Raw genomic sequence first — 15408 nt, forward strand, 5'->3', positions numbered from 1 at the left:
TATATATGAATTTAATATATAAATATCTGTTGATTGCAATGTGCAGGCGGACATCTTTAGGAAGGATCCCATGTCCCCGGTGCGCATCGTTAATAAAGGACGTCTCTACTGATCTAACTTGGTGTAGAGAAGTTTTTCTTACCACTGCAGGTTTGCAACAAGATCGGGGGGTCTGCTTTCTGGGGCAAGCCTCCAGGGTAGCTGGATCAGAGATTTCTTAGGTTTTGTCTCCAGAAGAGCTCTCCAAGGGACTTGCACGTACTTCGTGTCATCACTCACTCAAGCCACCCTCTAGCAGGGAGGCTCCCACGCTGCCGTTTCACCCACATCCACAGCGGCACGGGGGGTCCAGCGCCCAGTGGGACACCATCAGCAAGAGACACTGTGACATTGCCGCAGAACAGCCTGGTGTGTTCTCTCTCACAGCCAGCTTGGCCTTCCAACGTGGGCTTCTCGCGTGTGGCCATCTGGAGAGGAGAGCTGAAGATCACGGTCCTCCCTGCAGCACAACAGGTTTCGGTTGGTGTTTGCAGGTGAAGCTGGCCAGGCTCAGCCCCGGCACCAGCAGCTCCCACAGCTGCTGGCTCCAGCAGCACCGGCACGTGGGTCGGGGCAGGCTGAGGCTGCCAGGCAGCACAGAGCCAGGTGGGTGCAGGCAGAGCCTTAACTGGGGCCACAGAACCAGCCGTGCCTGGGGCAAACCTGAGCTATGGTGACCAACAGCTCCCATTCAGCAGAGTTTTGATTGAAATACATGCAGCAGGGGAGGCCTGGTTTGCACGGACATTTCTGAAATCAAACTGGCTGAAACATTTTGTTTTTCTCCCCCTACACTTCTTTCAGAGGTTGACCTAAAAAACCACCAGTAAAATAACTGGAAAATGAGAGGGGCTGTTTCATTTTGGGCTGAACAAAATGCTTCAGATTTGTGCAAATTACTTCCCCCCCTTCCCCCGCGACGACACTGGCCTCTCCCTTGCAGCTTGGCACACGTGCTTGGCTGTTTGGTTGCAAGATCTGAAAAATCCATCCTCTGCCCTCATCTATCCTGGACATCTGTTGTTTTGGGAGACAGACTACATTGAGTGCTGAGCTGTTTGGCTCTGGGAAAGTCACCTGAGAGGTACATGTCCTACTTTCTCATCCTCCAATGAGTCAGCTAATGCCCGCTGCTCTTCCCTGCGTGAACAGCTCCACTAGCTCACTCAACGCTCCTTACGCAGGGAGATGTAAACCATCCTTAGCTCTGGCAGTGGCAAGGTTTCACTAGTGCCCTTCAGCAGCCTGAGGGCATAAGGGACGCTGCCAGTTACTAACTAAACACTCGTGGGAGGATAGTTCAGCTTTTACCAGCCAGTCTCGGCCTGCTCCATTTTCAGACATCTCTCCAACCTTCCCATCGCCAGCGGCTGGAGGTGGTCCCTTCCCCACCAAAGCAGCTCCTCCAAGGCCAGGACCTTTGTGCATACTGCACCCTCCTCCTCCCATTTGCCTGGCAGAGTATTAACAGACATCCTTGAAATGAAACACCCTAAGAAGTGTGGGCAGGGACACTGCTGCCCCAGAAAGTCTCAGCAAACGCCATCCCCAGTTGTCAGATACATGTGTGACTTAAGAGTGCTTGAAGACAAAGCTCTGCTTGGGTTTCTGAGACCCTGCTCGCCCCAGACCAACCCAGCCTCTACTACTCTGGTGCCTCTGACAAACCCAAACCAACCAGCTCTGTCACCTGTGGGCAGCTGAATCCCAGCAGCTGTGAGCACAGCTTTTGCAAGCTGAGAAGTCAAGCTGGGGGAATGCAAAGATAGTAACACCTCCACGTAGGGGACAGAGGCTCCTCAGGGGTGTGCTCCCAGTCCCAACAGGCACCACTCGCCTCAAGGACAACCCAAGCACTGTGAAAGACAAGCGACATCAGCAACGTTCCCTTGCTGGACCAAAACCACAGGTAACAAATGTACATCATGCTGCACGCTCAGCCATCGCCACTGCAGAGCTGCCCTGCGACGGGCAGCGGCTGTTGTAGCTGGGGTCTGACAGCTGATGTTGACAAGACAAGACGCCCAGCCACCTCTCAACACCCGTGAGCACATCTTTGCACCCACGCCATTTTTCCCTTTAACACCAAAAATAACTCATATTAAAGTTTTAACAGATATTATGCTCAAAGCCCAAGAAAGACCAAAAGAAATTTCTCTGCCAGTTCCACACCAGAGCAAGCTTGCTCCTCTCCGCACAAGGAGGTTAGGCAAGGGAATATCTCACTGTCCTTCCTGCCAGGGACTGGCTGCTTTTTGCTGAAAGTCGAAGTTCCTCCAGGCACGCAGCTAGCAGTGAGCTTCACAGAGCCTGCAGGCAGCACAGCCTCTTCTCTGCACCATCATGTAGACCCCCATAAGGATGCAGCCTCCTCATGGAACCATCTCCCAGCAGCTGTGACTCAGCTCTCCAGCACAGGAAAGACCTTTTTCTCCCGGAGTCGCTGCTCCGTGGCAGAACACACCCACCACCAGCCACTGGTTTAGTCCCCTGCCCTTCAGGGAGAGTGCAGAGCAAGCGTGCTCATTGTGCTGCTACCAAAGCTGCTGAGGACAGAGGTGCTGCCCAAGCCCCTGTTCTCTCCACTTCAGTCCCTATTCCTGCCAGCTGCTGCTCTCATCTTCCTAGCACTCAACTTCATGCTCTCTGCTAGACCACCCCTGTGTCAATCTCTCAACTCTCTGCAAAAACCCCTTGATTTTACAGGGCTCATCACTGTAAGATGCTCAGCTCCATTCTACAGGTCGCCATATCCCCTTGAGCTTCTTACCATGAACCTCATTTCTTCGGGGGCAGATGCATAGCTTTAGTTCTCTTAGTGATCAGCCATTGAGGCACCCCTTAAAACAGACACCTGAAGAGATTAAAAGCTTGCAGCTCAGCCACTGCAATCACTACCAGGAGCCCTGAGATCCAGAGACTAAGGTCTCTTCAGCATGGTCATGATCCTCAACAGAGGATCCACCTCAACTCAGGTTCTGCCTCAGCTTCCAGCTACTAGAACTGTAGAAAACTGCAAAGACTGAGAAACTTAGCTGCTGGGACTAGAGGCAAGCAAGGAATAAAACAAAGGGGCAGGTTAGCAATGCTCTAGCCCAGACTTTGGCACTCTGCAACACTGCAGTGGCTCTGCCACGATTGTGTCACAGGGCAGGGACAGCTGCTGAAGGGACAGAACAGCTTACATGGAGGCAACACTTGGGTTAACCTGCTAAATCATCCATTAAAGCATGGATCTCAGCATTAGCTACTACTTCCACTACAAATGCTTCTGGCCCCTTCTAAAAGTGCAGCGCTTAAATCTGCAGCACGAGACCTGAGAATCCCAAGGAGCTGCTGGTTTAGATATTTATCAAAAATCAAACTCTTAAAGGGATCCCACACTCCCACCATTTTACACAACTCCAAAGACCAGAGGATACAGAAGCTGCACAGTGGATTATACAGGCAACATTTATTAGAGCATTCAAGTATACAATGATTTTACTGATGGCTGTGGGCAGCTAAGATGCAATCAGATGCCAGTAGGAAAGGGTGACCTAGAACTAGCAGGCTATGCAATTCTTGTGGGAAATGAATTCTTTCAGCTGAAATTAGAGGAAAAGAAAGTATCAGACTAAAGGACTGAGCAAGTTTGGGGATGGGGAGGAGAAAACATAGAAGTTTTTATTTGAGATCACTTACTTAAATTGGCAATAGCCGTCTGCTATTGCACTCTTCCCTTGGCGTCCCAAGGACCTCAACCAGCCAGGTGTGTTTTTCCCACCCAGAAAAGACAGCATGTCCCCTGGTAGGCATCGAGGCCTGCACCGGTGGGTGACTCTGGAGCCCTAGCTCAGGGCTTGGAGATTCAGATGCCTGGCTTTGCATACTCACATGCGAGAACCAGGCTGTTGGACTTCCATCAGAGAGGAAGCAACGCAGACTTCCAGCAAGAGCACACTAAAACTATCAGCTCCTCTCTATAAGGCAGCTTTAGGTCAGGATTCTTTTTGGGTGCCTGAACTGTTGTTTAGAAAAGCAAGGACCACACGGCAACAAAACTACAAGGTCCTCTGACAATAACAAGGACTGTGCGTGTTTCCCAAGAACTATTTCTGAAAGACACGTCCTTAAAAATATCTTAAAGCAGAGACTCCCCCACTAATGCACAAAAAGGGCACGACTAGGGAGGAACTGAGCTAAGAAGCGATCAACTCATAAAAAGCACCTCACAAACCAGAGGCTATGTACTCTGCCTGGTTTGCAAGTTAGTAATTCTGCATTTAAGATAATAGCTGCCTCGATTGTATCTTTGTCTCCTGCATTTATTAACAAAGAGCAGTTGTATTCAAGAGCTTAAGAAAAAAAGAATTTAAATGCTTAACATGTAAAAGGGTATCGCCAGAATGACTGTCCTTCAAGACTCCTGAGCTCTGAGGTATGCGATGGCAACCTAGCAGTCAGGCTAGCAGAACGCAGAGGAGTTTCTAAGCCTCCTGAATGCCCCTTTATTAACCAAATTAATCACAATTCTTTCTAGCAAAATTGCTTAAAAATTTATCTTCGGCAAAGACCACTTAAACATTCTGCTTGACGACCGATTTGCAAGTAAACCAAAAAATATCAGAAATGGTAACAACACAGTCTGTTTCATCCAGTCAGATCGGATTACTACAAAACCATGCTAAGGACAGCCACTCAGCTCATATCCTGGATGCTGCAGGGCCTTCCTCCCAGGTACCCTACCCCTGCTTTTTAAAAACTGTTTGTCTAAAGGACAACAGTGGAAGACAAGTCAGGATTTAATGACAGATTTCAAACAGAAGGGCATATATACATTAAATTAACAGATTCAACCTTGAGCACACAGGAGTTTGATAGAGTTACTGGCTAGAGCCACAGAAAGTTCCAAATTTGAACAGTCTTGAACCACTTCCAAAAATTCCAATGGCTTTTTAATAGTTCCAACAATTAACGGGTATATAAAATGGAGATGGACTTCTCCAGCAGAAGAGTTGTGGCTCTTCCAGGCTAATCAGACCGCTGGTACGGAAGGGAGTTGATTTGACTTCCCCCACCTTCCCACCAGTCCACTAGAGACTATGATTTATTAAAACCTTCTTGATCTACTGACGACTGATTTAACAGGCAAAAGCTGCAGACTGTGTCAATCATAGTGGATGGCAGTATAGAAGATTATCCAAACCACCTGTGGAGAGGAAAGGAAGCGCAGGTTATTTTGATGCCTCTGGAGAGGGTTCAGACACAGAACACAAGCCTCATGCCTTCCTCTCAATAGAGGACGGAGGACTGAATTCCAGCTTTGAGATGGTCTTGGAGAGATGTTAGGATTACCGCGTCCCCCAAATGGTGGCATTCAGCTTGCCTTCTGGGGCGACTAGCCTCTCCACGTTACAATCCCACCACAGTCCCTCTAGTGATGTAGAAACACCATCGCACCAAGTGCTGAGCGTATTCAGAGACTTGGGGGAGGGGAGGAAGGTTAAAACAAAGACACCCAAACCCCCAGTTTGGATGTAACTAGCTCTAGATGAAACTCCACCAGGGTATCTGGGACAGAGCATGGGAAGACATGAAAGTTAAGTGGGAGACGCAGAAGTACAGCTGCCTGTTCCTACATTCTTTCCTACAGAGAAATCCCAGGCCTTAATACTGTATTTCACAGCCAGTGGCCATCAGATTTTGGGATTTTCTTTTCCAATCAACTCCACTTATTAGATGACTTTAACACATCTCTCTCCTATCAGCGCACCACCTCACATGCTTTTCTTCCAGGTCTTTTCCCTCAGAAAATACCAATGCAATTCACTAGTCAACCCTAAGAAAGCAAGAGGCATTACCAGAAACAGTGCAAAAGATGTCATGAATCCTTCCTTTGTTAGCTCCCACGTCCCGCCATACTCCTCCTCATCTATCTGCTGGAAGCTACTGAAGTAGAGGTACAGAACACCAGCGTTAATCAGGCAGAATCTGGAAGAAAGAGATTAGAAACTGTTATTTCGTGATACAGGGTGCAGGTATCCAACATGCCATCCAGCAACGTAGCAGTGAAGTGTCTTCCATCCGCAGCAGAGAGGCAGCAAAGAGGAAAATGTTCCCGCAACGCTCCCCAGGCAGCTCAGTTGCTTCCTTAAAAGAGCACCGCCAGGTCAGCTCACCATAGCATGCTAGCTTTGGATGAAGTTCACCTCACAAGCCACAACCTACTCCTCGTAAGGCTCAACAGACAGTAGTCAAAAGGTGGAAGCATCAGCAGATCTGCAAACCCTGCAAGTTTTCCTGCCCTGCAGATCAGCAGCAGTCCTGCTCCCACACAGAATCCAATTTCCTTGTGTGTGCTACTTGATTTTGAGGCTGCTAAGAGGGAAGCCGGTTAGATTCTGTGCTCAGTGTTAGATCCCTGTCAGTGTCGCATGACCAAGCGCAGTGACTTAGAGGTGAGAGCCAGAGAAGACTCGACAGCACCCTCAGAGCCATAGGACTGGGGTTCAACGTGAGGCAACTCAGCGCGCTCTAGTCCGTGCCAACAGAGAGGGGAAAAGGTGACCTCCTGGTTGTCATTAGACACATTCGGCTTTACACCACCCCAGCTTAGGGCTGGGGCAACCTGGGAAGTGACAGGTACATTTCCTGGAAAGAAAGCTGTGTAGGAAGGGCAATATGGGAAGACATAAAGTGGTTTGGGTTGGAAGGGACCTTAAAGATCATCTAGATCCAACCCCCCTGCCATGGGCAGGGACACCTCTGTAAGAGTGGATCCAAAACCAGCCTTGTCTCCACCTTGTCATCAGGGATACGGACAGTAAAGTACCCCGACAGTCAGGCTGACCCCTTGACATGAGTCTGCAGCGGCCTGCCTGAGACGCAGCTGCTGATCCTGGGAAGGGAATGCCAGGCTGGTGAGGTCATTGTGCCCTGGACAGAGCAAGGACGAGAGCTGAGCAACTGGTGCATCTGGCAGGAAACAGCCGAAGGATGGAGATGCTGCTGTCTGCTTCTCCCTTCTAGAAACCTGGTGGGGGAGAGAACAGCTGAAGGAGGGAGCCTTGCGGAGGCAGGACGGCTCTGCTTTGGCTAGAGAGTGCCGTGCCGTTCTCCGGTGACAGGGATGAGCCTGAGAACCGTTATCAGGAAGGATCGATCGGCATCGATGGAGCCCAGAAGAGGCGGAGATACAGAGGAGGAGCAAGGGGTGCTACTGGGCATAAAAAGGGGCTCCTCAGCACCCGAACTTTGGAAGCTTTCCCCACCAAGGATAGTGACAATTGGTAGGACCGGCGGGACGCTGCCTGGACCTGGGACCATCAGGACGCCTTGGACCCGTGGTGGAGCTGTCGATCTCTGTCCTTTTTTCACTTCACTTTCCCCTTTCCTTTCACCCTCTTTCCCCATCGCACGCCGCTTTACGGGCAAACAATAAAGTTTCACTGTTTGATTGTAGCAAACCCCTTTGGCTTGGTCGCTTAATTTTGCACTTTGAGACCACAGCGAATAAACCATCACGAGTCCACCGAGTGGAACCTGACAACTTCCCACCAGACCAGGTTGCTCCCAGCCCCATCCAGCCTGGCCTTGAGCACTGCCAGGGAGGGGGCAGCCACAGCTGCTCTGGGCAGCCTGTGCCAGGGTCTCACCACCCTCACAGCCAAGAATTTCTTCCTAATGTCTGACCCAAATCTCCCCTCTTTCAGGTTGAAACTGTTACCCCTCATCCTAGTCCTACCCTCCCTGATCAAGAGTCCCTCCCCACCTCTCCTGCAGCCCCTTTCAGCACTGGGAGGCCGCTGTAAGTTCTCCCCGGAGCCTTCTCTGCTCCAGGCTGAACAACCCCAACTCTCTCAGCCTGTCCTCACAGGGAGCTGCTCCAGCCCCATGATCATCTTCATGTCCCTCCTCTGGACCCACTCGAGCAGCTCCATGTCCTTCCTGTGCTGGTGTCCCCAGAGCTGGACACAGCCCTGCAGGGGGGGTCTCACCAGAGCAGGGTACAGGGGGGGAATCCCCTCCCTCGACCTGCTGGCCATGCTGCTCTGGGTGCAGCCCAGGATGTGATCGGCTTCCTGGGCTGAGAGCGCACGTTGCTGGGTCATACTCAGTTTTTCACCCACCAGCACCCCAAGTCCTTCTCCCCAGGGCTGCTCTCGATCCACCCATCACCCAGCCTGTATCTGTGCTTGGGACTGTCCCGACCCAGAGGCAGGACCTTGCACTTGTTGAACTTCATGAGATTTGCACAAGACCACCTCTCCAGCCTGTCCAGGTCCCTCTGGATGGCCTCCCTTCCCTCCAGCGTGTCCACTGCACCACCCAGCTTGGTGTCGTCGGCAAACTGGCTGAGGGTGCACTGAGCCCACTCTCCGTGTCACTGACAAAGATGTTAAACAGCACCAGTCCCAGTACTGACCCCTGAGGAACACCACTCGTCACTGGTCTCCACTCGGACATCGAGCCTTTGACCACAACTCTGAGTGTGACCATCCAGCCAATTCCTGAGCCACCGAGTGGTCCATCCATCAAATCCACGTCTCTCCAGTTTAGAGACAAGGATGACGTGCAGAACAGTGTCAAATACACACAAGTTCAGCAACTGGCAGCAAGCTGTGAGTAGCCGTGCGACTGCACACCAGTTCTAGAAGCTTTTAGTTTTTCCACCGTACACCAGATCACTTTTCTTTCATTTTAACATTTAGCACAGGAATTGGCTTAGGTGCCTTGTGAATTAATGGGTGACTAAGTAAGAACAATGCTTCTCAGTTACTCCACATCTATTACTGGGAGCACTTTGGATTTAACTGTTTGCGTGTAGCTATTGAGTTCCTGTTGGATTGCCACTGCTTTAGAGCCCCTTTTCCCTAAATTTCAATTTATTTTTTTTTCTTAGAGACACTTGCTGCTACTCCCTCCACTTTCTTGCCACAGCCAGGACACTCAGGAGGAGAGACGACAAGTCAGTTTGGCCTAAGAAAAGCTGTGAGGTTGTGAGCTTGCCCCGGAGACCGTGACTAGGCAGAGACATTCACAAATGGTGTTGTGCAGAAACCTTTTCTGTTTCAAAGGGAAGCTGCCCCTCTTGTCTCCCAACAGAGCCTCCTCTCTGAGGAGGGCTCCTCACTCAAACCCACCTTCCCCTCTATGGGCCTTACTTCTTGGTGGCCACACGAGGCACCATACCCATAGCCCCTATTCACACATGCAGCACCAAGTCACTTCACAAGTTCATTGAACCTCTAGTTCCCTTCTTCGATCCCTGCCCCCTTTAACAACAAAAAAATAATAAAATAAGTAATAATTTTTAAAAGTATTAATCAGGCTGAGGAGAGAGAAAGAGGCTGACGAAGACATGCTATGATTTGTATCACTTTCATGACAGATAACGCAACGCTGGCTTTCAGACCCGCAGCAGCCAGAGGCGGCGTTGGGCCAGCCCAGCCCAGCGTTAAACCAGACGTCAAGTCCAAATGTGGGAAAGAACAGGAGACAGGAAAGGAAATAAACCTTACACTGCTATTCCCACGAATCCTTTCAGTGGAACAACTCCCCAGATGATTCCCAAAATAACTGCAATGATCTGCCGGAACCAGTAGATCACATCTAAAAACTCGTCCTGAGGAGACAAAGCACAAGAAAGATGTTGGCATTTACTGCGTTCCTTTTTTTAAAGCATCGTACAATTAACAGGTGAAAATGTAACACACTGAACACTTAGTTTTCTATTCAAAGTATAAGATCTTGCACTCGGAGCAGACGAAAGCAGCTTACGGCATCACGTGCCCTGGCCTTCTCTGCTTCCAAACACCCAGCTTCGTCCTCCAAGGGCTAACTGCAGAGGTGAACAATACCCAGTCCCTTTGTTTTCTAACGACTCAATTCCATAAAAATTCACTGGAATAAAAGTTTAAAGAACTGTTTATGCTTTAAGACTGTTACAGCCACTCTCAGTGCCCCAGGCCCCCCCCCCCCCCCCCCCCGAAACGAGTGCTACCAGTAGCCAGCACTCACGCCAACTCCAAACCACAACCCGTCTCTCCCACCCCACAAGCGCAGCTGCCTGCTCTCTGAGCAGCAGGGAAGGGTCACTCCTGTTTGTCCCTGGGGCCGACACAACTCTAAGTACTGCAGCTGGGCAACGCTGACTCACGCTTTAAATAAAATTCACTCCTGCTCGCATCTTTTTTGCTGGCCTCCCCAGGGATGGGATTGCCCCAGCACACCCCCAAACACCAACGGCTGTCGGAATTTTACTGCAGGACGTGCAAAGTTTGTTTGGCTCCATGCGGAAGATCAGAATCCAATCAGATACGATTGTTTCCCTCAGTCACTACGTTTCTCAGTTATTTGAACCTTCAGTTCGCGTCAAAACACTGGCACAGCCTATCATTGCTCCCTCGCGAACTCTCAAACTCCTGCTCAAGTTTGTCAGAGGGGGATGAGGTCCAGTACAGGAGAGACCCACAAGTTCTGTGAGCAGCAGCAACTAACAAGGAAAAAGCGACACAGCTTTACGTCTGTCCCCCAGGGAAAAGCAGGACAGAGCCCGCCCCTCCTCCCCGCCGAAAGGCAACGCCAGCAAACCGGGAGCAGACACCCCTGACATGCGGGCTGTGTGCCCAGGCTGGGCTGGGGGCACGGCCGGACCTGGGATGCTGCAGGAGCTCAGAGCACCTTGTGGGTGTGCTGCTGGGGGGCAGCAGCAGGAACAGGCACTGCCAGGAGCATTACAGCCCATAGGAGAGAAGCACAGGAAAATAAAAAGGCCAAAACTACTGGGAAGTCTGTGGCTGACATGTTTTCACTCACACTTGGAAGGTTTGCTGGCAAACACGAGCAAAATGTGCAAGTTGAGCACACACATGAAATTCTGTAGAAACCAAATCTCTTTTTGCCATGAGACGGCAAGGCTAGGAACAGACTGTGAACGGCTAAACAGCTGCCACGGCGTTGCCACAGCGTTACTCTTCACACAGCATCACAGAACGTCAGGGGTTGGAAGGGACCTCTGGAGACCATCCAGTCCAACCCCCCTGCCAGAGCAGGACCACCCAGAGCAGGTCACACAGGAACACGTCCAGGCAGGTTTTGAATGTCTCCAGAGAAGGAGACTCCACAGCCTCCCTGGGCAGCCTGTTCCAGGGCTCTGTCACCCTCACAGCGAAAAAGTGTTTCCTTATGTTCATGTGGAACCTCCTGTGCTCCAGCTTGCACCCGTTGCCCCTTGTCCTGTCACCGGCCATCACCGAGAAGAGCCCGGCTCCATCCTCCTGACACTCGCCCTTTACGTATTTATAACCATTGATGAGGTCACCCCTCAGCCTCCTCTTCTCCAAGCTCAAGAGCCCCAGCTCCCTCAGCCTTTCATCATGAGGGAGATGTTCCACCCCCTTCATCACCTTTGTGGCTCTGTGCTGGACTCTTTCCAGCAGTTCCCCGTCCTTCTGGAACTGAGGGGCCCAGAACTGGACACACTATTCCAGATGGGGTCTCACCGGGGCAGAGCAGAGGGGGAGGAGAACCTCTCTTGACCTACTGACCACCTCCTTCTAATACACCCCACGAGGGCACATTGCTGGCTCAGGGTCACTCTGCTGCCCACCAGGACCCCCAGCTCCCTTTCCCCTACGCTGCTCTTCTGCGAGAACATACCCTACCGTGACACTCTGAACGGAGAAACTCTCACGACCCTGTGCTTGCTGCTGCCCTTTCTCTTCAGACCTGACAGCTCAGCTGGATTTGCAAATATATTTTTCCCCTCAACTTCCTAAAATAGATTATATTTCTAGTTTTCTTTTGGTTACACAAGGTAAATTTTTATTTAATCCTAGAAGAGTTTAATCCAAAAGACAAATTTAAACCAGGTATCTGAATATCAACGCAGCTTGTGCCTTCCCTGGCTGCACGCCCAGGCAGCAGAGGAGAACCGGGTCTGCTGTAGCCACGGCACAGCAGCGGTGCCACGTCTGCCCTCAGCAGGTGCTCGGGGCCGAGCTCCCCGCGTGGGGACGGACCCAAAACCACCGCGCCCCGCTCGGCCGGTGCGGAAGCCACGGCCGGTGCGGAACGGGAGTGCTGTGTTTACCCGGGGGGTCTGCCAGACGGCCCCCAACCCCCACCCCCCGCGGAGCTGCGAGCCGCAGGGCGCTGCCGAGCCCCAGCAGCTCGGCTCCCCCCGGCTGGCACCGACTGCCCCGGCGAAGAACCGCCCCCCCCCCCCCCCGGCATGCGAGAGCTGCGCCCCGGCTGCGCCACAGCAGCCCCCGCGCTCCCGAAGCCAAGCCCCGAGAGGCCCGCCCGGCAGCGGCGGGAGCCTGCCCCGACACCCCCCGCAGGCCTTCCCGGGCCGCCGCAGCCCCGCGCCTGCCCCAGCGGGCCGGGAGCCGCCGTGCCGAGCGCTGCCGTGCCCGCGGCGGCCTCCGCCTGCCCTCGGGCGCGCTGCCTCCTCTCCCCCCGGGAGCCCCGGGCGCTGCCGAGCCCGAGCCCCGCCCGCGGCGGGAACCCGCTCCTGTCCCCCGCCAGCGGCGTCTTCCCCGCCACAAAGGCCGGCGCCGGGCGGGCAGGTCGCGGCCGTACCGGCCGGGGCAGTGGCACCAGCGACCGGCCCCGGTACCGCCCGACGAGAGCAGCCCCCCCCACCCCCTGCCCCGCGAGCTGGGCGGGGGCTGACGGCGGAGCCACCGCCGGGCCCGCCCCTCCCGGGAGAGCCCCGGGCCGCCGCCGCCCCACCTTGTCGTGCCAGGCGGAGTCGCTGCGCAGCGCCTTCCCCCACACGGACCCGCGCCCGGCCGCGCCGCCGTTGGCCACCGCGTGCTGCTGCGCGTGCGGCGGCTCCTCCCTGCGCCGCGCGCCGCTCATCCTCCTGCCCTGCCCTGCCCTGCCCTGCCCTCCCGTCCCGTCCCGTCCCGTCCCGTCCCGCTCCGGCACCGGCGCCGGCCCGGAAGCGGCCGCCGCGCCCCGTCACCCGCCCGCGCCCCGGCTCCGCCAATCGCGGTGGCGTCTCGCGCCACACGTGACAAAGGCGAACGCCTGCTCCCCCTACGGCAGGGGAGAGGGGTCAGGCTGAAGCGCGACGCGCCTTGAGGGCGGGGCTGGGGCGGAGCCCGGGCGGAGGGCGGGGCCCTGCGGCCTGCCCGGCTCACGGGAGGGGGTCCGCGGCCGCGGCAGGCTCCGAAGGGCTCCCCTCCCGTGTGCGGGGGGCGGCCCCTCGGCCGGGCAGCGCTGGGCCGGGGCCTGGCCGGCCGCTGGGCCCGGGCGGAGGCAGCTGGCAGCGGCCGTGGGGGGAAACAGGCCCGTGTCGGTAGCGGGCGGCCTCGGGCGCCGCAGCGGGGGGCAGGCCGGGGAGTGGGAAGGCGAAGGCCTGACAGGGCCGCTCCTCGGCGGAGAGGGGACAAGAGCCCCCGTGCTGTCCTTGTCCCGCGTTGGGTGGGAGAGGGGCAGCCCTGCACCCCCCCACACACTGCCAAGCCTCTTGCCGAGCCGTGCGGACGCTGTCCCCCCATGCCAGGTGCCGTCGTGCTGCGCTGCCTGCTCAAAGCCCTTAGCCGTGCTCTGGGGACTCCTTGGGTCCTTCCATTGGGAGCAGGATGACCTTTAAAATAAACCACAGTTGTGCAGGGCACCGCAGCTCGTTACCTCTGTTCATTTGAGCCGATGTTACGTGTAGCGGCCAAACGTGTGCAGAAATGCTCTGGGAAGTGTATGCAAATAAAATAATGACGTGGAGTCCTAAAGATTTGACTGTTATTTTATATTCTTGCCTTCCAAGAGCAATGGTACTCAACTTGGAACAGTTGCATTCCTCATGGAAAAACACGTTGGGAATTACTTGTTATGGGATGGGCAGGGTGTTTGGTTGGGATTCGTTCAGTATTGTTCTCTTCAGGGTGTGCTGATGTGGGCAGGGGGGGCAGAGAAAGGCCTGGATTTGGGATTGAACTGGGATTTGGGATAAATAATTGAACTTCCTACATATGCATGGCTGTGGGTGGAGATACCTCCTTCTGGCGGGTGGTGCGATGAGCAGTTCAGCTCAGCGGTGCTGGGGCCACCCATGGCATTGCTGGAAGACCTTGGTCCTTCAGCAAACCTTGCTGGTGACAGTGAGGCCTGAGCCCTGCAAGGATACCTCCTCTGGAGCCATTCCTTCCTCGCTCGCCCGTGCACATCCCTGCTGGTGCTGACGCATGATGAGCTTCACTGTTTCATTTCCCCATTGACAGGCCCCGGGCCCAAGGTCCTGCCTTTCTTTCTGTTGCACAAACCAGCGAACGTGTGACGTGCCGAGCACCTCAGGAGCCTGACTGCTCTCTGCAGCGCTCAATACTTCAGTAGCGACCACCTTGCTGTTGACTTCAGCACTTGGAACCTTCAGGGATAGACAGGACCTACCTGAGCCGTAAGTGGTTACCACAGTGGGGAGGAGGCAATCCTTGTCCCAGAGCTTCACTTCCAGCTGAGGCCATGCAATTCAAAAACGGATTATGCTGTCATGTTCATGCACTAAGGCTGCTAAAATGATTTGCTCAGTAGCTCTGTCCATTCCCTTCTGTTCACATACTGATTGGCTGGAGCTCCTACTATATTTCCCACTTCATCTACTGTTCTCTTGCCAAATTTCTGCTCTGTGGTATTCACTTGGTTAGTCTCTTCTTGCTCAGTCTCTTATCACTTCCTCAAACCTGTTTACAACATTCTTCATCCACTTCTTTCATCTTCTCACAGGTATACTGGGATGCTGTCGAGGCCAATTTCATCTTCCTCAGTCAGGCTGTCCCTGACAGCTCCTCAAGTGCTTGGGACATGGGAGCCCACTCCTGCTTCTTGCCCTCCACGCTGACGGACACGGCCACAGAGCGCAGGGGGAGGCGGCAGCTGCGTGACCCCAAGGCTGCTCCCTTCCAGGACTCCAGGCTGTGTCCTAGGCACGTGAGGAGTCTCACTGTCCCCAGCTCCATGCTCCTGCTCCAGACTACTTTGGAGGGGTGGAAGCATTTGCACAGTGATGAGACACCTGGATCAGGGAGCTGATTTAAAATGCACACGCTAAAAAAACCCCTGTCTTGTTCTACTCTGTCTCCATTGCCTGATCCACTGCCCAGAGAGAAAAGGAAATTAAACTGGAGCTTGAAAGAGCAAGGAGGAGGCAGGAGAAGTGCCAGAGGATGTCATGGGGCTACAAACAGGCCCGTGGTAGGGGATGTGTGTTGGCAGGCGTGTGGAAGTAGAGGAGAAGGATTACATGGGGAGCCCTGGGCACAGGGGAAGGGCTGGATGGGGCTCAAGGTGAGGTGGCCCAGCAGCAGCCCCTTACATGCCCACAGCTGTGGAGGCTGCAGAGCGCGCGAGGAGCTGCCACGTCCATACTGCCCCTCTTCA

At 54.0% G+C, this 15408-nt stretch overlaps 1 protein-coding gene across 2 annotated transcripts; it reads right to left on the reverse strand.

The window, feature by feature from the left end:
- Window positions 1–3478: 3478 nt before the first annotated feature.
- On the reverse strand, window positions 3479–12888 carry RAB5IF (RAB5 interacting factor). Of its 2 annotated transcripts, none has more exons than XM_086474765.1 (4): window positions 12760–12888; window positions 9543–9646; window positions 5883–6012; window positions 3479–5230 (listed from the first exon to the last, which is right to left on the reverse strand). In XM_086474765.1, exons 1-4 carry the CDS (start codon window positions 12886–12888, stop codon window positions 5189–5191), a joined length of 405 nt encoding a protein of 134 aa, XP_086330891.1. In that variant the 3' UTR covers window positions 3479–5188. The 2 variants fall into 2 exon arrangements, with proteins under 2 accessions (XP_086330891.1, XP_086330890.1); XM_086474764.1 differs by having other exon boundaries at window positions 3479–5239; window positions 5864–6012.
- Between the last annotated feature and the right edge of the window lie 2520 nt (window positions 12889–15408).

This window comes from Leptosomus discolor, chromosome 17 (assembly GCF_034619465.1).
Source record: "Leptosomus discolor isolate bLepDis1 chromosome 17, bLepDis1.hap2, whole genome shotgun sequence".
NCBI classification, from domain to species: domain Eukaryota; kingdom Metazoa; phylum Chordata; class Aves; order Leptosomiformes; family Leptosomidae; genus Leptosomus; species Leptosomus discolor.